At 44.3% G+C, this 26,639-nt stretch overlaps 1 protein-coding gene across 6 annotated transcripts in view; it reads right to left on the bottom strand.

Annotated features, from left to right (window-relative positions):
• Window positions 1–2,599: 2,599 nt before the first annotated feature.
• Window positions 2,600–26,639, bottom strand: part of LOC119176926 ((Lyso)-N-acylphosphatidylethanolamine lipase) — a 116,505-nt gene continuing 92,465 nt past the window's right edge. For all 6 annotated transcript variants that reach the window (XM_075877932.1, XM_075877933.1, XM_037428266.2 and 3 more), the window contains 4 exons: window positions 18,222–18,482; window positions 17,441–17,555; window positions 11,160–11,346; window positions 2,600–5,619 (listed from right to left, as the gene is read on the bottom strand). In XM_075877932.1, the coding sequence (XP_075734047.1) occupies window positions 5,476–5,619; window positions 11,160–11,346; window positions 17,441–17,555; window positions 18,222–18,482 (707 nt within the window). In that variant the 3' untranslated portion in view covers window positions 2,600–5,475. The remainder of the gene's footprint in view (window positions 5,620–11,159; window positions 11,347–17,440; window positions 17,556–18,221; window positions 18,483–26,639) is intronic.

The following is a 26,639-nucleotide window of genomic DNA, read 5'->3' as shown; positions in this document are numbered from 1 at the left end:
TCGTACCAACGTCACACCAGGCCACAACTTCACTTTCGACCGGCTTCTCGACTCCTCTCGTAACGACACCACAGCAGGCCCCAACTTCGCTTTCGACCAGCCTCCAAACTCCTCCCGCATCGACGTCGAAGCAAGCGACAACTTCGCCTTCCAGTGGCCTGCCGACATCAACGTCGACCACAACTTGAACGAGTTTTGAGCGCACGCTGAAAGACCTGCCGCTTTCCACGTTATCCACGGTGCTTCAGCGCAAAGACTCATCTAGAAGGTACGCCATGGAGATCTAGATGTTCATAGGAAACCCTGGGTACACCATGCGCATCGACCACAAGGACCCGGTTTCCTGTGGTCTGAGCTGCAGCTCACCAAGACAGTGTCTCGTGCCAGACGAAGAGGGCAAACGCACATACTGCCCGTCGCACAGCCCCGTGCACCCACAGAGCAGCGAGCAGCAGCGCCATTACGAGCGGCACTCAATTGAGGACATGCACCCCATGAACATTCACAACGCTACCGAACATCACATGAAGATGGCGCCTGATGCCAGAAACCTGCACCTGATGTACAATCACCACACCACGCAGCTCCAGCACTACGCCATGCGCCTCATGCAGAAAACAGGACGAAACTAGGACTCTCGTGAAGCGGGATTGACTGTGATATCAACAAGTCGTCGGGAGACTCCCGCAGTGATGTCACCAAATGCACCGCCACAACTCGTAATGACGCTCTCAAAGACGTCAGCTCCATGTGCGCCTTCGTTCGCGACACCGGGACGGACGCTGATAAGCTGCTACTGGCAAGGGAGCATGCGGATGAATCTCCGATGCCTTCGGACGCCGCCGAGAGGGCCATCCTTGGCGAGGTCACCACCCGACGGAACCAGGATGACTCGGCGTTGTCATTCTCATTGAGCGGAGAACAATCGTTTTCTATCCAAAACTTTTCTAGCTCGGATGCACCTGTGAGCCAGACACACGATCAGGACCACCTCGCCCTCAAACTGATCCAGCGGAGCATATTCGCGCCACACCTGCAGAGGTTTGACATAAAACGCCAACAGCGCAAGGTTTACGATGATTATCAGGAATCTTTCCGAATGTACAAGAGCAGACTAAATTCATACCCATGATACTACAAAAATTGACGCAAGAAGCGCAAAGGCCCCCAGCATGAATTGCGGCATCGTGTCGACGTGACCTGCAGCGCTAAGCAGAGAAGCAAGCGTACCGGGTCTCGAGACGAAATATTAAGGATACCAAACGTCACCGCGAAGTCCTCTAAACACTGTAGTTTGAATTGACGGCTCCCTACACAAGAGAAGCCACCGCCTCCCCAAGCTTCATCGTCATTACCAACCACTTCATCGTCTCCGTGTAGCACCTCCCCCTCCACTCATTCGCATCTTGTTCGCAGATGTTCGCCTGAACTTCTGCCGCTGGGCACCCGAATATTGCCGCGATTTAGGTGGCCTCGGGAGTGTGTTGCAAATAAAGGAGAGAGAACGGGCGGTGGGTATGAACACGAGCCAGGGGCGCTGGCTCGCTCAGTTGTTCTTTGACCTACAATGTAACCAGACGATCGGGTCCGGGACCCCTTCGTTTATTACAGGGTTGATGTGTGCTCGCAGGGGCAGCCAGACTCTCTATCGATATTTTGGAAATATTCCATCATCTACGCCGCTTTACAACATTGCAGTTCTTTCGGTTGCGCGCTGGCGTAATGTAGCTCATAGTGAGGGCGATAGTATGCTCCTCTCAACAGGCTGTAGACGAACGTTGCTGGAATATACCAGAAACCGTTACATATAACACTGAGATCATTGCACTGCAGCTTACACGTCGTTATGAGCCCCGTCACGGTAATCTAGTGTCTAAGGTACTCGGCTGCTGACATGCAGGTCGCGGGATCGAATCCTGACTGCGGCGACTGCATTTCCGATGGAGGCGGAAATGTTGTAGGCCCTTGTTTGTTCTAAGATTTGGGTGCACGTTAAAGAACCCCCGGTGGTCGAAATTTTCGGAGCCCTCTACGACGGCGTATTGCATAATCATATGGTGCTTTTGGGACGTAAACCCCACATATCAATCAATCAATCAATCAATTACACTTCGTTATGAAAAAAGTGACGTCTTTGCTGGAACGGTGAGTGACCAGATTACGTCAGATTGTGAGGCGCCCTTTACGCGCCAGTGAAGTCTACTGGCCTGAAGACACCACGGTATCCAAAAAACCACTCAGCTACACAAAGTTGCCGATCCACCTCGCAACATTTGGCTCAAAGCGAGAATTACCGCATATCGGCTGGTATTCCCTGGCTGCTTCGCATAAAAGCTATTCCTACAATGCATGAGATATGCCATTTTTTTAATTACAACATAATTTATGCTTAGACAAAGTACTAGATGGAGTCAGATGCTATGCCACACGAAGTCCACCTTGTCCGTCTTCGTACCACGAAAGCAAGCTAAATTATTGATGAACGGCACTTTAATTACCGGTAACAGCGCAAGGAAGGAGTGTATTTAAATTGTTTGGGCGTTTTTTCTTGTGTTGCATTTGAATGTGCATACACTGCCTTAAAGAAAAGTCAACAGCATAAAACAAGCATTCAAATTTATTTGCGTGATTTGATTTGGTGCAGTCTGAAAGCATGCAGTTGCTTACAGCGTCATACGCAAAATATCCAGTTGACTATTTTGTTTTCGTTCTTTTTTGGCATGGGTACAAAATCAACAAAAGCAAAACAGCTATCAACAAGCAATGACTGAGGTTGCAATGACTATTCAACAAAGCAGCTAACAACGCACTCGTATGGAGCTATACAACTATGCGAGCGCTGGTAAGGAAGCAAAAAAGCAAAAAACAAGGAAGCACGTTCAGTAAGTTCCTATGCTGCCCATAGGGTACTGTGGTCGTACTCTATATATACTAAACGTTTGTTCTCCAAGACGTCTGTAGAAGCTATGAATGTCCTCGAGCATCACGAGTACTAATAATCACTGTGTTTACAGCTGAATCTTGGCTCAATTTTTTCCCTAGTTTTCTCCAAATGAAACATAGCGTGACCCATCGAAGAATTAGGAAGGCTTACGTAAAGCCCTTCGGTGATTCTCTTGGAACAGGAAGTTTTTGATGCGCACTTTCACTGTAGTGACTTTTAGCAGGTGCTAGGAGCATCGTGGTCATGACGTATTTGCGAGGGTTAACGTTACCGCTCAAGCGCAGTGATATCAATTGACGATGAGGGGCGCTAGCGGTGTGATGCTTCCTTTTGTCGCACTGTTCATACAACATTATATACTTGGTAAACATTTTAGCATCTAAATAAGCGTTGTGAATGTCACCAATATAGCTATATATAATGCCTCTCAAGTGATTCGGTGCCTCGTGCATTCATGAGGTCACTGCTCTTTACCGCATGGCTATAGGCCTTAAACATTTGTACTGCGTGGCATCTGTCATGTGGCATCTGCTTGGAAAGAAAAACAAGCTACTTCTATCGGCGACGTAGTGATGGGGACGAGACCAAATAAAAACCCCGAAAAACAATAAAGACAGAACTTTTGAGGATAGTAAACTCATGTATACTGAAAATCCAAGGCTAAAGGAACGCGATAGAAAAAAAAACAATGAGCTTGATGACACTAACGATTTTAATGTTTTAAAGATAGTGCTCATAAAATTCATCTACACCTCTATCTACTGAGACGTATCGGTTGCGTAACAGAGTGACCTGCGTCATAGGTGAAATAATAGAAACGGCATTACTTGACTGAGTACCGAATGCTAAATTTCAGTCTGCTACTATGCATTGCGATATTGGGCGCGCGGCGCACAAGTTACACATGAATGTCACACCAACGGTGGGATTTTTGGCCACCCTACACATTCAGAATTGAAAAGTGTGAAGGGAAGCCGAAATAATAAAGGCAATAATTGCGCAAACACACTCATACCCTAGTCATAAATTGATCAGCAATTTCAGTAGCTGAGAAAAAAAGAGCAGCAGCAGTAATGGTGTTATTTAAAAAGCCCCTAAGCAACAAAGAAGCGGGTAAGGCTCACTTTTTGTGTTCTTGTTGCATATCGAGAAAAACGCTAGTTATCTCACTTCATCAAATATACATAATACTAGGTGTCCGAGTGATTTTAATTTATTCATATTTGTCGAATAACTTAGAAGTAATAAAAATAATAATAGTGTTCAAGTTGTACATGTTCAATGATGTTAACCAGGTACCTAAGTGATTGTCTAGACACAAATAAATTTCGCTGGATTTACTTATATACGAAAGCAAAGACGTCAGAATCACTTTCAGTTAAAAGGTGCTATTTGTGAAGCAAAATGTTTTGTGTTAAACAAATAGAAGTTTCTTTCACTTTGCAAACTGGTATAGATTGAGTCAGTGGTTTAGCAAAGCTTTGACGTTTGTAGCTAAATAAGAGCAAATTCTGATCAAATATTGGTTGAATGGTGAGAAAGTGTACACGAATAAACTAAATAAAAACGCAAACTGATAAAGAAGTAATTCTTAACAATAAAAGTAGCGTTCAAATATACACTTCTGTTTCCATAGAAAACAATATTAATAGTAATCTTGAAAACAAGTAATTCACATAAATACGGACTTGCGACAAACTGAAGTTCTATAATACTATGTTCGAATCTCTACACTCAACGTTGATTCACACCACCTCCATTGTTCAAATAATCACAGCACTTGAAAATGACTGTATTCTCTGGCAGGCTTCTTCTTAAAGTTCAAAGGCACATTTGCATTCCAGAGTCATGCAGGGTCATCCTTGCTGTGAATATACGCGACATGCGAAAACTGCAAGAAGCCTGCATAGTTGAATATAGGCGCAAGTAGAAAACAACAAAGGCTGACGAGTCATGCATGCTGAGTAACCATGACGGAAGAAGTAAATACAGTAGCAAAAGACAGATACAAGAGAGGCAGAAACATGCTGTAGCCTCTGTCGTCTTTGTGTCAGTTGTTTCTGCTGGGCTACCTTGCCCATTCAGTGATGCAAAGCCCTGTGATTAATTAATTCAATAGCAACCCCATACTTTGTTCTGTTTTTTTTTACAAACCTAAATATGTAGTCTTCTTGTTCAAAAAATGACTGACAAAACCCACAAAGCTTCCAAGTGGTTGTCACTGGTTGGGCTTTGGTGCAGAGGGGGGAGGGGGGGTTTGACAAATACTACGGAGATCAACCTAATACCACTGTTCTCAGAAATAATCTTTAGTGTAAAAAATATGTGTCGATGCCTGCCTGTCGAGGTGATGCAGCGTAGCAACATACCCACAATTACTGACGTATTGGCACTTTCAGTTGTGTCCAAGGCCGTAAAATGAATGATGAGTGCTCGTTTGCTTGCATATCACCACGTGGTGGTCCCACATTGACTGTTCGATTGCCAGTGAATAAAAAAAACTAAGATCACACCCGGCACAAGACGCAAAGCTACTCTTCTGCTGGTCGGTCCGCTGCGTAGGAGGCCGATCCGAGTTTAACGCCGCTGTTCGCGAGGTCGCACACCTTGTTGACGAGTGCGTTGAACTTCTCAGGTTGGTCCATGTGCACGTTGTGGCCGCAGTTGTCAAACACCTGCATCGATAGTCCAATAAACAGTAATTTAACGTTTTCGCTGGACGTTATATTGTATTCAAAGTTAATCTGTCGTTGTTAGCTGGCTTTACATGCATCCTCATTTTTTTTTTCATTGCTCATCACTTTGTGCATAATCACTTATACTGTAGTGAGATAAGCCAAACCTTATTTCTTTATTGACAGTCGTCCCTCTATTTCCTGGTAGCGCAAGAGCTGTGGAAGTCGAGGGCCATTCTCGCTTTTGCGCATCTTTATCTTTTTCAAGAAACGTCTGACTGATCATCCCATTTTTCATTGACAGAGAAAGTTTGCTGGATATATTATTTTGAGGGCATATCCATCAAAGCCTGACAACGACTATGCCTTCCCAAGGAACTCAGCAAGTTAGATAATTCACCTCTGTCGGAGGAAAGAATTTTACAATATCGACAGAATATAACATCACAGAAGAAGGCCCTAAAAGCGCTACTGCGGCTTTTGCGATTGACGGGCCTTTCTGAACAGTTGTAGCAAGAACACCCTTCCCGTGTTCGTTTTTATTTTCTCGTGAGTGCACGTGCGTTCTTGTTTTTTGTCTCTCTACTCCTCTTTTTTGCCTCTATTTCCACACCCCCTGTGCTGGGTAGCATCCAATATCTGGTTAATGCCCGGCCTTCCGCTCTCTCTCTCTCTCTCCTTACCAATGTTTCCCTTAGGAGAAACAGTATACACTAGGGAATTTTTGAATATCGTTTGCAAGCGCTGCGGGCGTTGTGGGCGAAGCGGGCGCCATAAGAGTTTTAGAATAGCGTTTGCCCTGCTGCGAACCGCAACGCACGATCGCAGCGACACCGTAGCCTCGAAACTAGCGCTTGCAGGCCATATGCGGGCCGCCATGACCGCCCGTGGCTTCGAAATCGGCGCTTGCGGGCCACGCTCGGGCCGCCATCACCGCACGCAATTTCGGATTTTCTGCGTGCGGTCCGCGAACGCGAACGCTGCCTCACGTTACGACGCATGCGCAGTGGCAGCGACCACACCGCAAGGGCTCGCGGTGCGCTATTCTAAAGCTTCTTATTATAGAAAGGGTTGTGATATTAACGGTAACCATTTGAATATCTGTGCACTAACCCAATAAAAATATTCTTATCTAAGCGACTTTTCAAAGCGTATCTACTTCACTCTATTGTACATTGTCTATTAACTCGCTATGGAGGACTGACTGTATTGCATTAATTTGCCATTCTCGTATGGCTGCACAGCAGATAACTTTGGTGAAACTTTTAAAATGAAACTCGCACAATTTATTATATTGAGACCTGCGATTCCGGGTCATCACTGCCTTTTCACCACAAGCATAAATATTGGGTGCTAATTACCTGACAAATGACAAACTAAACATTACTCTACTAATCTTGAATTAGAGGCGCAGTTTGAAGAGAGGAGTCCGTTAATATGTCTTAAAATGTCTTCCCTATTCAGTCATTCGCATCAACAGACGGTACTAGTTAAGGATTTCGGAGAGACCCCACCCAGATTACCGAAGCACCTGCACGACTAAAAAAATAATATTAATCCTTCTCACACACTCGGCCATGTTCTGCAAAAGCGGAATCACCGGCCGCCCAGCTTGTGACGTAAGGACGAAGTGTGTGCCGACTGAGGCAGGCTTGTATACATCCGCAATTGAGAAGGAAACAGCGCAGAATTCTAAAGCTGTATCGGAGTATAGCTATATTCCGCACATTATTTTTTTCTGTTTACACTCCAAAGTCACTTGTATAGCGTTTCATCAGAAATTCTACTTCTGAAGTTAGCTTCATCAGACATTCTGCGTCTTAAGTTAGCTTCTGTCACCGCATTTCCAGGCGTGGACGGCCGCCATTCATTAAATAGTAGGTCAACATGCAGTAATTACACATTCTATTGTTATAACAATTACAAACTGTTGCCAGGCATTAATACTTCAGAATCTGCGAAAATTTTTGTGAGTATAATAACACTCCACAAAATCAAGACTCGACTGAAGAAAGAGCTCTTTTCCGCTATATTATCCTTTGTGCAACAGAGCCTGCTTTACGGCTGCAGCGGAATGGTACTGCCGTGAAGCTATACGCTGTGTTTAATTTTATGCTGAGCTTTTCTTTCTAAAGTTGCGTATTTCCTTGCTGATATCTTTCTTCCTCGCCACCGTGGTGGCTCAGTGATTGCGGTGCTCGGACGAAATACGGGAGCTGAAAGCTGGCCGCAAAGGTCGTATTTCGCTGGAGGTGGAATGGAAAAGGTTCGCGTATTATGCGATGTCAGTGTGCATTAACTTATCCCAGGGGATCGAAATGACCCAAGGCCCTCCCCTATGGCATGCCTTATATTATTATTGTGTATTTGTGCATGAAGCCTGAGGAACTGTTATTAACACTAATATTTAGGCCCTTACTCACAAACCAACCCCGACCTTTCCTCGAGGTTTCTTTATCAGTTTTAAACTTTTATTGCGTGTGATAAACAAATTGACCAGTATTCATAAACCAGTCTTGTCCTCATCTTTCGCCCTGTTACTATCTCTTGCGCCTTTATAACGCATGTAGAGAGTACAGGAAGTTGAGGAAAGCGTGGGGTGAGACCAAGATTAGTTTTTGAATACGGGCCTTAGTCTTTCAGATCTCGTACTTTTACGTTTATTCGCTTCACAGTGAAGATATCTTCGTCTACCATGGGTCATCGTGGTAGTAGTAGCAGTATTATTAAGCTTCATGCAGGTCACGGGACCAGAATGAGGGGAAGGAATTAATAAAGAAATAAAAGGAAGTGATGATGCTTCTAATTCACGATGATGATTATGCTAAATTATCATAGTGGTCCATCAAAATATTGGTACTGTTACAGTTGATCATTGATTTAACAAAGTTACCGGAACTTGGAAATTAGTTTGTTAAATCAGAAACTCTGTAAACTTGAGTACAAGATTTTTCGACCCTTTCAAGCGTGAAAAAAAATTTGCAGAGTCTCATAAACGCTACCAAGCCACTGTACTTGCCACTAACTTTCCCATGAGCACTTAAAAAGCGTGTAAGTGAAAGTTAACGCACACTTTCGACATTGACGCCTGACCTGCGTGCTTTTGCCAAGTGGTGGAAGAGACCCGAAGCCTGAAAATAAATGCGCAGTCTATCACACCGTGCAGTTTAGGTCTGTAGTTTTCTGAGGAGCAAAACTAGAATGCCTCCGCTCCGTCAGCCTCCGCTTCTAGTCTTGCAGTATACTGCCAGACATTCTAGACACCATGAACTTGGTAAAACGTACTTTTATATACATCTGTTTTGCTAAATGCTTCGTTAAATCGCGTAGTTTGTAAGATCCGGTTTCGTGTATCAGAATTTCAAGTGTATTATTATTATTATTATTATTAATATTATTATTATTAATAGTTTTATTATTATTATTATTATTATTATTATTATTATTATTATTATTATTATTATTATTATTATTATTATTATTATTATTATTATTATTATTATTATTATTATTATTATTATTATTATTATTATTTCATTCGAGAATTTTCGCCGCTTAGACTTTCGCTGCCTGACGGCTTTGACGGGTTCCGACTGGTGTAATTCTTTTATCTTGGCAATAGTTCATCACACAAACAGAAATAAGTCAGCTCGGCGCTCAATAGAAATACTCTGGGTCAACATCAAAACGACCACGGAAATGCGTACGAAGCCGGCTTCAGTGGTTCTAATAGATTAGGTGACTGTTAAGGTAACATCAGTTCACTTTATAAAATTTTATAAAAGGCTAATCCACCACTTTTCCAGTCAAAAACAGTTTCTTCGTTTCTCAAGTCATCAGCTTTCTTGATTTGCCACGGCCATGCAGATGCGAACAGACATTAAAGAAAACAGAAGCGGGCACTGTGTCGGCGTGCAACACGGAAAGCTCAATGCGACTTACGCGAGAAATCGCCGAGGGCGACCGATAACCGATACGGTTCGTAAACATTCTCCACAGACATGTACTAACATATCACCCGCAAAAGCATGCTCGAGAATTGAACACAGGCGAGAAGGCGATAAAAGGCCGACTTCGGACACGTCAACACATTGCTTACGTACGTGCGAGAACGTCCTGACGCAAAACAGTATGCGGGACTTTTTCTGGTGTTGGCACTCTCCCAGTGCATTTTTCTAGCATGTACAGCTTGGTAGTGGTGATGGTGTTTCGCATTGGTGCTTCCACGAGCGATCCAAATAAAACGTTATTCTGCTCGCGGTTCTTGGTTTGTAGATGTGTGCTGTCCCAGCAGCTGCCTATCTAAGACAACGTCGAGTTTTCAAAGACTGGGCACGTGCCCAAACTGATCATAACAACTATTTGCCGCAATATACAGCATCTGCTGCTAATGATTTTCATGGAAAAGGTCTGCAAGTTTACGCCCTATTTGTATCAATAATTAGCATGATCCGCACGGTCATCGATCGAATGACAACTCCATAGGATCGAAGCGCACTGCAAGTTCTGGATAACTGGCAATCAATTCTTGCAAGCATTGATAAACAACCCAGTTTCTAGGTTACTTTCACTACGACAAGCGTAAAAGAACTGGACTCCAAGTAATTTATCTGTTGTGACAGTCCGTGCATGCGTGATAAACGATACTATGTGTGAGAGCGTATCATTTTTCTTTCTCCTTCTTGCTTACTGTTTTTCTGCCCTCTTTTCTCTCCTCCGGTGAAATGCACCGAATCAAGTGCAACCTGGTTAATCTTTCTGCATTTACTTAAGCTTTTGCTTTTATCTCACACAATAGAGCAGCTGTACGGAACAAAACAAAAGAAATATTCAACAAGAAATTTAAGTAAAAAAGAAAAGTAAAAAAACTGAAAGTTTCATACAGTATGCAAAAAAAAACTATTGAACTTGACCAAATTAACACTGAATTCACTAAGACCAGTGCAAATAGCATTATTTGAGAACACCATCTATCGTACGCACGTGTGTGCGTGCGTGCGTGTGTGAGCACACAACAGCCCTACGATAACGCTAAGGTACAACAGCCTAACGATCCCGCACCACGCTACGGATGCGTTGATGTAGCGTTCATCTTTGAATAGATGGTTTCTTCTAAAATCAAGTGCTGTTAGCTATTGGACAACCCCCTTCGAGAATAATATCTGTAATCACGATTGCCTCACATCTGCCGTTTGTACAAATACAGCGTAAGAACTAGTCCCCTGGCAAATTTCTTCATTCATAGACTATTCAAGTATAAATAAAAGAAACAGCACCTGCGTTCAATATACGACCTATAAAAGAACAGCAATAAATAAAAAGATGGAACTAAACGAAAATACACCCACACGAAGGAAATGTAGTAAGCAGAAAATGCGGCGTCCAAAAATAAAACTATTTTTTTTTAGTTCTAGCTTTAGGACCTCCGCGCGCTTCAGCACGCGCCGACGAAGACAAGAGTGTTGAAGACACTGACAAAAAGCAGACTGCGGTATTGCGAGCACACTTTCCCAGCGACCCCGCAGGGGCTGTGTCTGCACCTGTACGTCGACGTAGCCATTAATCCTGGTCTTCTTGATGTGCTCGGCTGGGCTTCGCGTGATGAATGTGGTCTTGCCATATACGAACGTCACAGGCACTTCGGGATCCAGGTCGAGGAAACGCAGAACCATGGGATTCTTCGTCCAGCCGAAGTACACACTCAGGTTCCGGAACGCTTCTTCACCTCTGCGTAGCACAGGTGATAGAATGGCCGGGTATAGGAACATGTGCATGATACATCACGCAATAAAATCTAGACATATTTCGTACCCCACTCCTTTCCGGTACAACTGACAGATAAAAATGGATCAGCGATTCATAAACAATGTGTCTCGGAGTTCTATATCTTCTTATTTTTTTCGGCTTAGACAAAGGACAGCTGTAAATTTCATCAATATCACACTTATTCTGCGCAACTTCAAGGTGTGCTAGAAACATAGGCCGCAAATATTGTGGAGCTAACTCAGACATACTCGTTAAATATAATTTGCCCCCAGGGCTCACTCGGACTCGCGCTCACCAAACTCTTCCTCAGCCGCACTCACACACCGTAAAATTTTTTTCATCCGGCCTAACTCAAGCTCAAACTCATCCAAATAATATTAATCACTCGGGCTCACTCAGACTAAAAATCATCGCTTTATTTGAGACTGTTTGAGTCAGAGTAAGTCGCCTCGTGAACAGTGGCTTAAATAAAGAAAAAAAATATAGAAAGGGGGGGGACAAAAATCAGACCATAGGGGCCATTATGTTTTTTATTTAAGGTTGTATTTGTTTTATTTTCATAGGAGTTAAAACAAGATTTCAAATACAATTTTAAAAAGGAGTATGGCTCTGAACTCGAGTAACTATATTTTCCTGTCCTGTGTTCTTTCAACGGGTCAAGTGGCTTTTGTGATTTTCATTGTTTGACATTGCTGACAGGTAATAAACACCGGTACAAACTAAGAAATAATCCACCTCTAATTTTAAAAAGTTGAATGCACTATACTTAACTGTCAAATAACTAAAATGTGTGATGGTCTATAAGAGAGGGGGGCATTGCAAGGTGTTGAACAAAAAAGGGAGGTCTGGACCCCACCCCCCAGCCCCCATTATGTACGCCAATGCTCATGAATAGGTTAGCATGCCATCAGCTCTTGCAACCATCATGTGTATTTTTTTTAACGCCAACATCTTGCATAATCGTTGCAATACGTAACTGCGCATCTTTATCTCGTACATTCATATACGATTTATCAGTGGTTGAAATCTAGCAATGACATTTTTATTAGAAGAGATTTCTCAAACGAGATATTTATATCAAGGGATTCTTACGAAAGAGTGCATGTGGGGGGGGGGGGGGATGTCAAGACAATTCATTACTCCTGGTAACTCAAGTGCGGTATGAATAAATATTCAGCCGGCGTATCAACGCTACGACGTTTAGGTATGTGAGGGTATACGGCAGTATAAACGCGGAAACCTGAGCCAACATGAAGCTGATATCAATGCTGCAAATGGATAGAACTATAGATCGGAAAAAATATAGAGCACACTCAGACACACTGAAGAAATATATCTCGCGCTAAGGCTTGCTCCGACAGGGACTCGCCCAAAAAACGTTTTTATACCAGAGTCGGCGCACACAACCACGTACTTGAGTTTACTCTATAGCTTGTGGTAGTGTAAAGTCGTTAAGAATGCTTTAAAATAGTTCCAGTCTAACGCCCATGCTTCGAGTTTCTCGTGTTTTGACCTTGTCGCTGCCCCGTAAATCAAGCCGGAGAAGAATATACGACAATTTCACACGTTCTTTCAGTAACAAAAACTGAGGACGCTGACTTCATGTCATTGTTCTTGCTCTCGTGGTTACCATTATCCGATGCAATCACTCAGCGCTGCAATAAGCAAATGCGATAAGGGTAATATTTATTTTAGCGCTAATTTTCTAGACATGCTCTTTCACCTTAACAGCCGCACGAAGGCTGGAAGACAAATGTAACATCGCGAGCGGAGCGCCTTGCCTGAACAAGTGTGCATCAGGGCCTGACGCGCCGGCTGTGGCTGTGCACCTGATTCCACGGAGTTACGCATGAGCCGTGACCACTTAAAATCACGAATTGTAGTTTCTCCATAACATCATGTGATTTGTTCGCAACCGAAAAGCGTGCCGTTTTACACCGTTTCGTGTACTGAAGTGACGTGTTTTGACGTACATGTAAAGCAGGCTTAAGATTTTTGCACAGGAGCACCCTCAACTCAGCGAGCTATATAGGGAAACAGGGCACGCTCTTAGTGTCGCCAGCGTGCTTTGCGTTGTGCCTTTGGTGTTTGTGTTGCTTTGGTCATGGTTGCGTGAGTGTGATATGCGCCTGTATGGCCGACAATTTACTGAAATTGCGCATAAGTGGCGGGACGTTAAGCGTTCTAACCACACACTATCAATTCAAACGCTTAATCTTCCCACCATTCGTGAACCAATCCCCGCGAAGGTGCGAAATTCTGCGACGACAGCTGCAGACTCGCACCTTAACTTTCCCTTACCTCCACACTGCATTCATCCTTCCTGTTAGCCTACTCCTTCTTGTAAATTCTACGCCTCTTCCACAGCAGACTTGAACCACATCAAGTGGCGCTGCCCTAAACACCCTCTTCCCCCTTTCCTGAAACGCCTAATTTATAGTGAGGAGCAGTGGGAGGCTGCCTTGCGCAGCTCAAGGCCCGACATTCTGGAAGCCATCGTGGAGTGGGCTCAGGCGGTAGAGGAGGTCTATTTCAAATAGTTTCTCCCCACCACCCTCTGTCCTATTGCCACCTTTCCTTTAAAAAGGAGAAAATAGGTGGTGGTGGTAGTGGTTAGAAGAGGAAGAAGGCGCCTAATTTCTGTAGCCCAGTAGGGAGCACGGCGCAGGGCCTAAGAGAAATAAATTTGTTCATCCATACTGCATTCGCATAGCAAGTCATCTGGCCATCACGGTTGAACGAACAAGCAGCGGCAGAGATGTATTCCCGGTGCACTCGTGTGCCCGCAACACAGTACGCCACGCGAACGGTGCAAGTGTGGCGTGTTCGCGTTGCAACATCGTTTACCTTAGTCACCTGAATTGCGACATTAGTATGTGAGTTAAGTAAATTCGAAGAACTTCCACAGGCTGGCAGCGCCACGCCTTGTTGACGGCAAGAAAACTGACGAGAACAGCATTTCCATGTAGCGTCCAGGATACAAAAAAAAACGGTACGCAAGCCACAGATGAGTGTGATGACTCACGTAATAAGTCGTAAAAATGTTGTGGATTCGTAATTTATATCTTTTATTACACGGTAGCTGACACGAGAAGTATTTTGCTTTGGGCTAGTTGGTGCATATTACTCATTTTAAAAGGGCAGCGCAACCGCACAAGGCAAAATTACAGTTGAGACAAAGAGCGCTGACTTACAACTGATCTTTTATTGCCACCAACACCATGGCTGCAAACTATGCCTCGTCTGGCTACGCATGTGCAGCCCGTACTCGCCGAATACTTCACATGAGGACCTTGCGGAAACCCCCCCACGGGGGGGTTTATTATTCAAGAATCGCGACGTTGCCACATTATCTCTGACCAGCATGACTTTTTCTTTCACTCTGCGTGCAAGCGACTAACCCAGCCAGCCAGACTGCGTGTATATACCGTATTTACTCGCATAATTTGCGCACTTTTTTGCGATTTTGAGTCCCCGAGAAGGGGGTGCGCAAATTACGCGGGCATTTCGCGAATGCAAAGGAAATATTTTGTCACGGTCCTAACGTGCGCAGTATATGCTTTAAAAAAGAAGAAATAAACTGGAGCACAAATGAAGCATATATACTTGTTAATTTTGAAGGAATTAGAGCGTACTTTCACCAGTCAGATCTGGCCACACGCGGTTTAGCCCGAGTCACTGATTGCGAAGTCCGATTGGGAATCATCGTTGCGGCCGCTGCCACCACCTTTCCAAAACGTATCGTCCTCGGCTCCATCGAGCGTGTTCGAATGCCCCATTTTCTTGAAGCTCTTTCGACAATGCTGGAAGAATCTATAGATCCCACAACACGGCGATACCGGAAGAACTAAGCATCCCCAAATAATTGAAAAGGCCTCCTTTAAAGGCAGGAAACTTGCATTAGCAAGCACGCATTACTCGCGTATACCGATCGCGCCGGCCGTCACGTTGAAGTACTTCCCCTTGAAGTGCTTTGCGGCGGCATGCTTCCCGTTTTCTTCGGCAAAATTTACAACAGCGAGCTTCAATTTAGCTGTATATAAAATTACTGTAGCACATCACAAGGGAATCGTCAAAACGCGTAAGCTGGATCCCAAAACCTACATTTCGGAAATCAACCAAGCGTGCGTTGCAGCGCGGACGCAGAGAATGAAGGAAACAGTTGGCGCGACAGGCCCTCGAACGCCTCTGATGTAGAAAATCGTCCGTGCCGTGGCGCGAGTGTGCATTCTCGTCATTATCGTGGTGGTCGAGATATGGAGATAGGAGGACGCAAACGCTCGAGAGGGAGATTGTGGTTATAAGAGGGAAAAGAACAGAAAAGTGAGCCCCGTAACTTTCTGCATCAGCGTGCGACACCTCAACAGTAGCTCACAAGGGATGGGGGCAAGGAGGGATTAAAAGGATAGGATTAAAGGTATATATATAGAGAGAGAGATGCGCTAGGACAGTGAACGACGACATATGAGAGATAGCAGAGAAAGGAAAAAACACGGTCACAGGAGTCCGAGGACGGGGCACCACTTGCGAGAGCTCTTGTCGGCGACAGGAGATGGCGTAGGGCTAGTCTAGTCGGCCAGAGCTGTGCTGACGTCGTCGTTGGGGACCGGCGTCAGGAGGTGGCGTAGGAGGAACCCAGTCAGCCAAAGCTACGCTGTCGTCGGAGATTGCGAGGGCACAACCGGTCGGCACGGAATCCAGCAAGCGAGTCCGGTCCGCAAACGCTCGAACAGTTCCGGTGACCTCGGAAAAAAACTCGCTCGCTAGATTCCGTGCCTACTGGTTGTGGCCTCGCGATCTCCGACGACAGTGCAGCTCTGGCCCACTGGGCTGGTCCTACGTCAACTCTTGACGCCGGTTCCCGACGACGACGACAGCGTAGCTCTGGCCGACTGGATTACCCCAACGCCGTCTCCTGTCGCCGACAAGAGCTCTCGCCAGTGGTGCCCCGTCCTCGGACTCCTGCGACCATCTCCGTCTTTCCAATCTTCTCCTCACTTCCGTCGTTCGCTGTCCCTGCGCCTCACTCTCTCCTTCCTCTCTCTTTATCTCTTTAACTTTTAATCCTATCCTTTTAATTCCTTCTCTATCCCCATCTTTCACGAGCTACTCTCAAGGTGTCTACCCCTGAGAGACACTTACGGGGCCCACTTTTCTCTTCTTTTAATTTACCCCCCCCCCCCCCCCCCTCAGAAGAAGGGACTTCGCACTGGCAGCCTGCTTGACTGCGCTCGTCTGCGCGGCGAGGCGCGCGCCTGACAGAAGCACCGAAAGATGCATCGAAAGGTTCAAAGGTGCGTGCGCCGGCGAGCTGGCTCGGGTGGGTCCGGGAGTGCGAAATATGCGAGCAAATAATTTTTTCTTTCCGAAAAGCTGGCAAAATATTGGGGGTGCGCAAATTATGCGAGGGTGCAAATTATGCGTGTAAATACGGTAGTTGTGCGGCTCCAGTGTCTTATAGTGGCACGCCAGGCGAAGACCCCGCGCATTTTAAATGATATATAGGCGATGTTCAGTAGCCATATTTTTGGCCACTCGCACGTGTCCTCGACCTAGTTATCACCATCGTCGAGGTAAATGTAGGACAAGGTATATCTGTGGAGATGAAGAATTCTGCTATGTTTATTGCTCACAAGTTTAGGCACCGTAAACTAGTATGCGTATAGGCGCAAAACTCATAGATAAACTGTAGTCAACCTGTTTTCTGGTACGACAACTTTGTCGGGTCACCAGTGCGAAAGCATGCTTCAGACAGTGAAGAATTGGTCAGTGGCAACGACGATGGCTAACAAATAGTCTAAGCAAACGAAAAATCAGTGAACACAGGCTTTAGAAGGAATCCCACACCAATAGATCACGCCCCGGTTCGAGTACACGCAGTCGAAGATGGCGATTTTGCCAAACTTGAACGTTATAGAAGGTGTGCATTTGAATACGGCACCCCCTTGCGTAAAAATTTGGAAAGTTGTAAAGGCTTTAGCACTGCGAGCAGAGGGTCATGTGTGCTCCTATACTTTCCGGCATATGCATTCCCACATCCTGTATGCGCACTTACGTCGGTCTTCGTACGTTGCAGTGGTACACGTAATTGGGAATAGCGGTGGGATCCGTGACAACACGACCAAAGAGGCTGTGAGCACCACTGAGTGCTGCTTGCATTATAAATGGCCCTGCGAAAGTGAAAAATTATGAGGTAAAGGTTCTGCTGCGTCATCGTGGAAAGGAGAGCACAAGCAGACACACTTATTCGGCACGTAGGTGTCACTTAAAACTTACAAAATATATCAAATCGATATAAGTCTTGTACAGGAGCTGTATAGCATATTTTCTTGAAAAAAAAACTTTTAGCCAATGACTGGGAATCCCGCATATATAAAACAGCAGACGTCTGCCCCTTTAAAGTGGATATATTGTTAGCAATGGATATTTGATGAAGGACATCGCTACGATGCAACCACTAACAAGTATACTTGTTAGTATACTTGTGTATATGCGTGTACATGTATACATGTAGACGCATATCCCGAAAGCTGCGTGGACTAGACATTTTGCAACATTTAGTTCAGAAGTTTTTTACAAAAATTGCTTCGTTCTTGGTTTATAATGCAGTATTTATGAACGCTACGTAGGCAGGATGCAACAAAACCCTATATGACCATTACGATGATTTTTCGTACCTTTTCATCTTACTACGAACGCACATAAGTCAATCGAACAATTATCCTGGTTTTACTCCTCTGCCTTCTTCTATGCTCTCGCCTAACTTCATGCCACTTAAACAATATTCAAAACAGTGCGCGCAGCGTGATGAGTGTGCTGGCTGAAACAGCGCTCACCGAGGAGACCAGACGCTCGTAGTCCAGAGAGCACGTTGAAGCGGTTGCAGTAGAGTTGCAGCGGTGCCAACCAGGGCCCCATGCGCTTGCCACCCGACCTTCGCGGGTCGAACACCGGGAAGCCCCAGGGATCGTCGAGTACTAGGTGAGCCACGCGATGTGGGTAGCGGAGCGCATACGACGCGGACAAGAAGCCTCCGAGACTGTGGCCGACCAGCACGAAGCGCTCCAGCTGCATCTGCTGCCGCCATGCCTCAATGCCTGCGCCGAACAAAGCAGTGTGTCACTACGCGCATTGCCGAATGAATCTAAGTATTAAAAATGTATATATAAATGGGAACATGTATTTCGCCTTTCACATAGTGCCGTGTAAAAGAGAAGTGTTGGAAGTGCCACGTGGAATTTAATTTACACTGTGGCGTGCAGTATTAACGCCAAGTCTACAAGTCTTTATTTTGTTGGTGACATTGCTGATACTTTCCAGTGTTAGCCGCAGCGACCTGCACGTCATGCAGCCTAAAGACAGAGCAATGATCTTGTTACGACAGGTGTAACCATGTCAAGTGCAATTCAATTGCTTAAACGCGTTATATTTGTGTGCTTAGTTGTGCAGTACCGCATCAACATGAAGGCAAGCCAGATCACCGGATCCTTTTCCTTGTATTAATATACAGTAATCTTGCTGATAAAACGCTTCCCGGCTACGGCGCGTCAGTGATACGGAGCTATGTATAAAATAAGAATACCGTCGTCTGCGTATAACCACGCCTTCGCTCATATAGTAGAACGCGGACCTTTCGCTAGACGAGGGTTAACTTTGACCACATATATGCCGAATCAAGATCGTTTTAAAATAAGCTTAATGAATGGAGTGACTTCAGACCATAATACACTTTTACTTCATTACTGAAATGAGGGCATAAAGTTGAGTACTTTGAAGTTAATTAGCAGCTCCACCGCGGGGGTACAGTGGCTAAGGTACTCGACTGCTGACGCACAGGTCACGGGATCTGAATCCCAGCTGCGGCGGCTGCATTTTCGATAGAGGCAAAAATGCTGTAAGCCCGTGTGCTCAAATTTGGTTGCACGTAAAGAACCCCAGGCGGTCGAAATTTCCGGAGCCCTTCACTACAACGTCTCTCATAATTATATGGTGGCTTTGGGGTGTTAAATCTCGCATATCAATCAAAATTATTAAGCAAAGTATATTTAGGTGGCAACAACAATTCTTTTAGCAAGTGGTGTTTGCCTGTCCATGCAACCTTGTAGGCGCGACATCATACTTCTGATAAAGTTACGTGCTGCAAACACAAGTGTATTTCTGTTAAAATACATCATTTCGTAAACCCGACATCTGTAGTACCAGAATCCATTCCGCACCTCCGGCGTTTTCTTTTGTTGAAAAGTCTGTGTTCCGTTAGCTTTTCGTGCTGACAGAGCACCGTTGTATTCGTACCGTTACTGTCACGTTGAGTTGTGCCCCGCCGTGGTGGTCTAGTGGCTAAGGTACTCGGCTGCTGACCCGCAAGTCGCGGGCTCGATTCCCGGCTGCGGCGGCTGCATTTCCGATGGAGGCGGAAATGTTGTAGGCCCGTGTGCTCAGATTTGGGCGCACGTTAAAGAACACCAGGTGGTCAAAATTTCCGGAGCCCTCCACTACGGCGTCTCTCATAATCATATAGTGGTTTTGGGACGTTAAACCCCACAAATCAATCAACGTTGAGTTGTGGTGGCGCTAACACCCCCTGTAGAGTCGTGTGCGCCTCGTGGCGCACACGTGTTTCGCGCATAGGCCACATTTAGGGTTCACGACCATCGAGTGGTAAGTGGCGTTGTGCTCTCGAGCGTTTACCACCGTCATCATCATCATAGCGTGGCGGCTGCATGGTGAGTCTGGGTGGCGGCACATGACACATAAGCGGCTCTCTTTGGCGTGTGGCGGCTGGCGCGAACGGTTGCCTCCCCGCGGCGGGACCGTGGGGACGAGACCGTGGGCCGTGGGCCGTTTTTCCGTGGGCCCCTAGTGGTGAGGCGGCACCGCTACGCGTAACCTTGTTTGTTTGTTGTCATGTTGATAGACTGTATCGTTATATTGTGTAAGGTTGCTTTAAAGTGTTGATCACTTGTGATGCATTTTGATTCGGCTGATGATATGGTCGATGCAAAACTAGTTGAATAAATGCTTTGTGTGGTTCGCTGGGACCGCGTCAACTGTATCCATGTGTTCTGAGAGCGGCGCGGTTTATTAAAAACCCGACAATTTACATAGTCTATTAAAATTTGTATTGGACAACTGCCCTCTTTACACAGTTTAGCAGTCATGCTAAAATGGGAGTGGTAACAAATCTGTTCAGAATCGGTTGGTACCGTCTTTATTCAAAACCTGGAACACCTAAACACTCGACATACTTTCACATATTTCTAGGTAAGAAATGTCTCGTTGTATGAATTCACAGGCGTGAAATATCGCATAATGAAATGTAGAACAATGTCCCGTATAAGTGATATTATTGAAAGATGAATCAGCCATACACTGCTTTCACTTTTTTTAAACGTTGAGTGAATGTGCACCTTACTCGTGGGCGCGCGAACAAACGTTTAAGGAAAGAGTGTCACACAGCGCTGCTATAGAAAAGAAGTGTACGTTCTCGAAGCTCCCAATTCCAAGTGCCAGTTTTGACACAGCAGTTTAAAGGCATATGACTTGTGGCCATACCTAAAGGAAAGAAGTTCAAGTCTGAGGGCTAGTTTTCTTCTGTTACACACAACATTCATGATAACTAACAGACTATGCTGTCAAGTAAGTATAGAGGACATACTTCACATCATTGTCTGTTAAACCAACCAACCACCTCGTGGCACGTTTGAGGTGTCTACCAAGATGCCATGCGACGCTATCGACAATGTGATGCAAACTGGGTCCCGATTGCACCATCGTGTTCTACTCTCTAAGCGAAGCTCAAACGTCCTCCAACTTTCTGATTCGCATTGACAGCCACTTAAATATCGTCTGCCTTCTTATCAACTTATGACTTCTGGCTAACCCACCTATAAGCAAAAGAATGGCAGGGTAGTTCCGGCCACGCGAACGGAAACATATGTATTACAACGTCATTCTTGTTAGTAATTACCTATGAAATTGGAAAGGCCCATTATGTGCACAAAGGATGAGCGTGTGAGTACACACCAATAGAAATTGAATAATTCCTCGCGCCGCGTGGTTTTAGTGATCAATTGTCTGACATCCTGACTCGAAGCGTCGACGTAGCCGCGAGGAGGCGTGCGCGCCGACAACTCTGACTGTTCCACTCGTTCCAAGGAGGTTCAAATCCGAGCAGTTATTCACCACCACCGCTGTTCTCGAAGGGAAGCCATTGTCAGAGTTAGAGACAGGGCTTTTGGATACTCTGGCATTACGGCGCGCTACACTTCCAGTATATACTCACATCTATCGCAGGCAATCGAAACTGCTGTGGAAAAGGCAGTGAGTAAGGCAATGGATAAACTCATATCTAACCTTTCTGAGTGTTTGGCGCAAATTCTTTCAAATCAGATTTGGCTAACAGTACAGACTAGTACAGAACCTGCAGTATCGGACATTACCAGCGATGCCACTCAGCTACGCAATGTAGTGTTCGACGAACTTTCTGCATCTGCAGACAAGGCTAAGCAGTCAGGAACACAGGTGCACTTGAACCGACATACGCCTCAGCCGAGCACAAGTGCTGCAACGGATGTGGAACTCGATATGCGAACTAATAATCGAACCAGATCCCCTATCTTCACCGATCTAAAGTCCAAAACTAAACGGAACGAATCAGCTATTTCACGTAAAGATGCTAACAAGGGCGCGGCATGCGCCTCTGCAGTGCGCCCAACACCTTAAGTCAGTTGAGGGTACTACAGTGGAACTGTCGTTCTATATTCTCAGCCTCAACCAACTTACATTACTTTTGCAATATTTTATTCTTGATATATTTCTCCAAGAAACTTGGGTTACACCAGATAAAAATTTCCATCTTGCAGGTTTTCGTTCTTTTTGATTAGATCGGCAATCACGTGGTGGTGGTTTAATGATCCTTGTATCAAGTAAATTATGCCATAAGGCGAAATTGTTTTTCAGAATGTAAGACTCGCATTGTGAAATATTAGCATTAGACTTGTGTCTTACCGGATACCACCTGTTTCAATTATAAACTGTTACGTCCCCTCCAGTGTGCAAAGTACGCGTTATCTTGGCAGTGTTTTAGCAGCATGTAGAAAGGAAATTGTACTCACAGGAGACTTTAATTCACATCATTTGTTTTGGGGTATAAGGACAGACTCTTGTGGTAGGTGACTGTGGGAATGGACTATTGATAACAACCTCTCGTGTCTCGGAAATGGTTCTGCCATTTCTAAGCTTGGAAATGCCAGTACTAAGGAAATTGAATCTACGATTGGTTCGATGCTGGAGGGATCTAGAAAAAATTCCAAATTTTCTATTCCATCAAATAAACGGCCCCGCCACGGTGGTCCAGTGGTTAAGGTACTCGGCTGCTGACCCGCAGGTCGCGGGATCAAATCCCGGCTGTGGCGGCTGCATTTACGATGGAAGCGGAAATGTTGTAGGCCCGTGTACTCAGATTTGGGTGCACGTTAAAGAACCCCAGGTGGTCTAAATTTCCGAAGCCCTCCACTACGGCGTCTCTCATAATCATATGGTGGTTTTGGGACGTTGAAACCCACAAATCAATCAATCAAATCCATCGAATAAACGATCCTCCTCTCATTGGTAGAACGATGAGTGTACGCGTGATTATAGAAGACGAAAAGCCGCTTGGAAAAAGCTTCTTCATAATCAAAGCCCAACAAACTGGAAGGACTATCAATTCCTTGCTGGCGTATTTGGGCGTACAGTGAACAGAGCGAAAGAAGAATACGACAGTAAACATTTCGATTTTCTTTCTCAATCAAAAAATAAGCGTGCTTTGTTCGCTTATCTTCGGACAAGAAAAGTAAAGCCAGCACCTTTAACATTGCAGGCATGTGTCTTGACGCTGCAAGAAATGAACACCTCTCCAGAAGACATAGCGCAAGGTTTCGAACTCCGCTTCACTGCTAATCTTTCTGCTATTGGGTACATGCTGGTAAACTCGCATGAGCTTTCAGAAGTTTCTTTAGCTGAATTTAGTCAGACAGTATTATGCTTACCGTGAACAGCTCCAATACTAGATGGAATTACGAACTCTATGTTAAAACGTTTACTCCAGGAATCGCCTAATCTTTTGCTAGGACTATTGAATTATTCGTTAGGAAACGCATAGATACCTCCAGAATGGAAACTTGCCAAAATATATTAATGCTTAAAAATGAAAATGAAGCATACATGTTGGATAACATAAGGCCAATCGAACTGACGTCAAATTTAGTGAAATTGGTTGAGAGAATGATCACTATACGGAAAATTAATGAACTTATTACTGTGAAGTCAATTCTAAGCTCCTGTCAAATTGGGTTCAGGGCGGCTTGTTCAATTTGGGATGTCCCCGTTGATTTAGAAAGTCGGCTTCAATGAGCTCAGCTACATAATAAATATGTAGCTTTAGTTACCTTAGACATCGCTAAAGCATATGATACCGTGGAGCACTGTATTCTGATAGATCGATTAGAATACCTTGATTGTCCATCATACAGTGTAGCGTGGGTTCACAATTTTCTTGCAGACAGGAAATTTTATTGTTTTAAAGATGTGTTTTCCTCATCTACATATGCACAAACGAGGGGAGTGCCGCAAGGCTCAGTGCTTTCCCCGGCGCTAATTAATTTACTAATGAGCCCTATTCCACGTAAACAGGATATAGCAACTTATGTTTATGCAGACGATATCGCGTTTTTTTTTTCGCAATGGCAGATAACATTCAGACCTTATATGAACAGCTGCAGACTTACTTCAATATATTAGAGAGATGGCTCAATGGCAACTGCTTTCTACTTATTCCGAGTAAATGCGCCCTCCTTGTTTTCCCGCTGCAATACCCTGTGCACATCTCTGTCTTACCATCATGAGGATATGCCACAGGTAGAATCTGTTAAATACCTTGGAGTAATTTATCACACATCGCTTAATTGGCGACATCATATCGAATACATCGCCGGAAAAGGTGTGCGGGCCATTGCAATATTACGTAGGCTAACAACTACCGCATAGGTATGAGAAGAGACACACTGGCAATGGTATATCGCATATGCGTTCGTACTATTTTGGAATTTGGTTGTGTACTTTTCTCTGCATATCCAGCTTACAAGTTACGGTCTCTAGTTCTTCTAGAAAGATAATCGTTGCGCTTATGCCCTGACCTGCCTAAAACAGTTGCTAACATTGTGTTGTATCTCGAATCGAGGGTCCCTCCTCTTTCTTATTGAATTCGCCTTCTTACTGTTCAGACATTCTTAAGAGTTTATGAATCACCATTACGACATTCAGAAACGGCATTTATTCGCCACCATATCCAAGAATCATGTTTCGGTGCTAGATTGCTGGGATTTCACAACCCACAAATTATATTTGTAAAAAATTTCCTGGAGCCTCTAAACGGACGTATATGCGACATCATGCTGAATCGTGATACGTCATACCCTGTGAAAATTCAATCAGACGATATTTTTTCTAATAACGCCAAATTACTTCCCCAAAATGCTTTGCATGGTTTACTACAAGATCGCCTGCGCAGTATTACAACAGACCTTATTGTTGCTACAGAAGCATCGCAATGTGACGAAAAGTCAGGGGTTGGTATTTTGACCTCGATTTTCGATTGGTTTTAATCCCTTCAACTGCCCAATTTCATACCCGTTTTTGTGGCTTATATTCTGGCAGTAGTGCTCGCCTTACGCAAGTTAGATACAGCAGTTACAACAACTGTCATAATAAGAGATTCTCTACCTCTCTTTGCGACACTATCTGTTAGTGCTGATGATCAAGTACAAAGGCGTTCCATGCACTAGTGCCTGCACGTTTGAAAAACGTCCGATTAGTTTGAGAGCCTGAGCATAAAGGCTAATTTCTAAATAAAATCACTGATTCCTTAGTCAAGTCATGGATTAGCGCACTGTCCATCATCCCCTTATGTGACTGCTGCTTGATTCCGCAGACGTACGCTTATGGAAGTCTTTAGAGGTACAGCACTAACAAACTCTACCGAATATTGCCATTTATTATATCCCTGGCAAAGAGACTTTTTGTTGCACTCGTAAACAAGAAGTAGCCATCGCAAGGCTGCGTTGCTGGGTATCAAATCTGAAGTTCTCTAAACAAAGGTCTGCTCAGGCACCTTCACTACTGTACGCATTCTGTTATGAACTGGAAACAATATATCATTTCTTTTTGACCTGCAGGCGGTTTATCACATTACCAAAAACTCCTTTAGAAATAACTTTACGAGATATTGGTATGGACTTATCTGTGCCAGTCATTTTGTCTTTTGGAGCTTCCATTTCTGGGTTATCTAATGCGACAGCATGCGTAGCCGTCCGGGACTATATTGATGAAACTAATAGGTTGACTAATTAATCTGTTTCATTATCCTAATATGTCTACAAAATTATGTACCTATAAAAATCAGATTATATACTGCTCTATTCTAAGACTAAATTTGTTTATTCAAATAATTGTATGCATTAAATCAAGCATCACACTTTCCTAGCTTATCGGTAATATTTCTATTATATCTCCATTATTTTAAATCTGAACCATAATTTATAAAACCACTCAATTCTTGGCCAATCCCCCACAAAGGGTATGCACCATGATCAATAGGTGAACAAGAACAAGAACAACAAGAACAGTTTCTTTTCATGTTTCAATAAAAGAGTATCATTCTCGTTCTTCGTCCGCTACAGGCATTTGACCTTGAAGCATATTCCAGTATGGTGGCATCTTGCCATTTCAAAAACAGTGGAAAAAGTGCGCAGATAGAATAAATTTATTGAAATGAAACTTTAAATAAAAACAAGAAATTCAGTACTTTAACTGGAGAGGTACAATCCCCTGTCCCGGATTTAATTAAATGTGAAATGATTTGATTCAACCACTAATATTTCAGTTACAAAATATCACATTCTCACGACTAACCAAATTGGCTAGAGCTCATAAATGTATACAATACGTACTACGCCTGAAACAACGCTAGTTTAGACAGCAATTGTTAGCTGTTCGAGCTCCGTATTCGAAGCGTCACCCTTCATGTAGTGCGTCAAGGACATGTGACATTTGATGATTATATTTGACTATGGCACTGTTATATGTGGACTGGAACACTTGGACGCCTCTGCAGAGGAAATAACTTTATTTAAATAGACCTAATAGAAAACGCTTAGATTAAATTATAAATGTAAGTTCCGTGGGCAACGTACTCTGCGTTTAGCACGGCGATCAGG

The sequence above is a fragment of the Rhipicephalus microplus genome, chromosome X (genome assembly GCF_043290135.1).
Source record: "Rhipicephalus microplus isolate Deutch F79 chromosome X, USDA_Rmic, whole genome shotgun sequence".
Taxonomy (NCBI): Eukaryota; Metazoa; Arthropoda; class Arachnida; order Ixodida; family Ixodidae; genus Rhipicephalus; species Rhipicephalus microplus.
The sequence above is the reverse complement of the archived record's forward strand: the minus strand, read 5'-3'. Positions and strand labels throughout refer to the sequence as shown.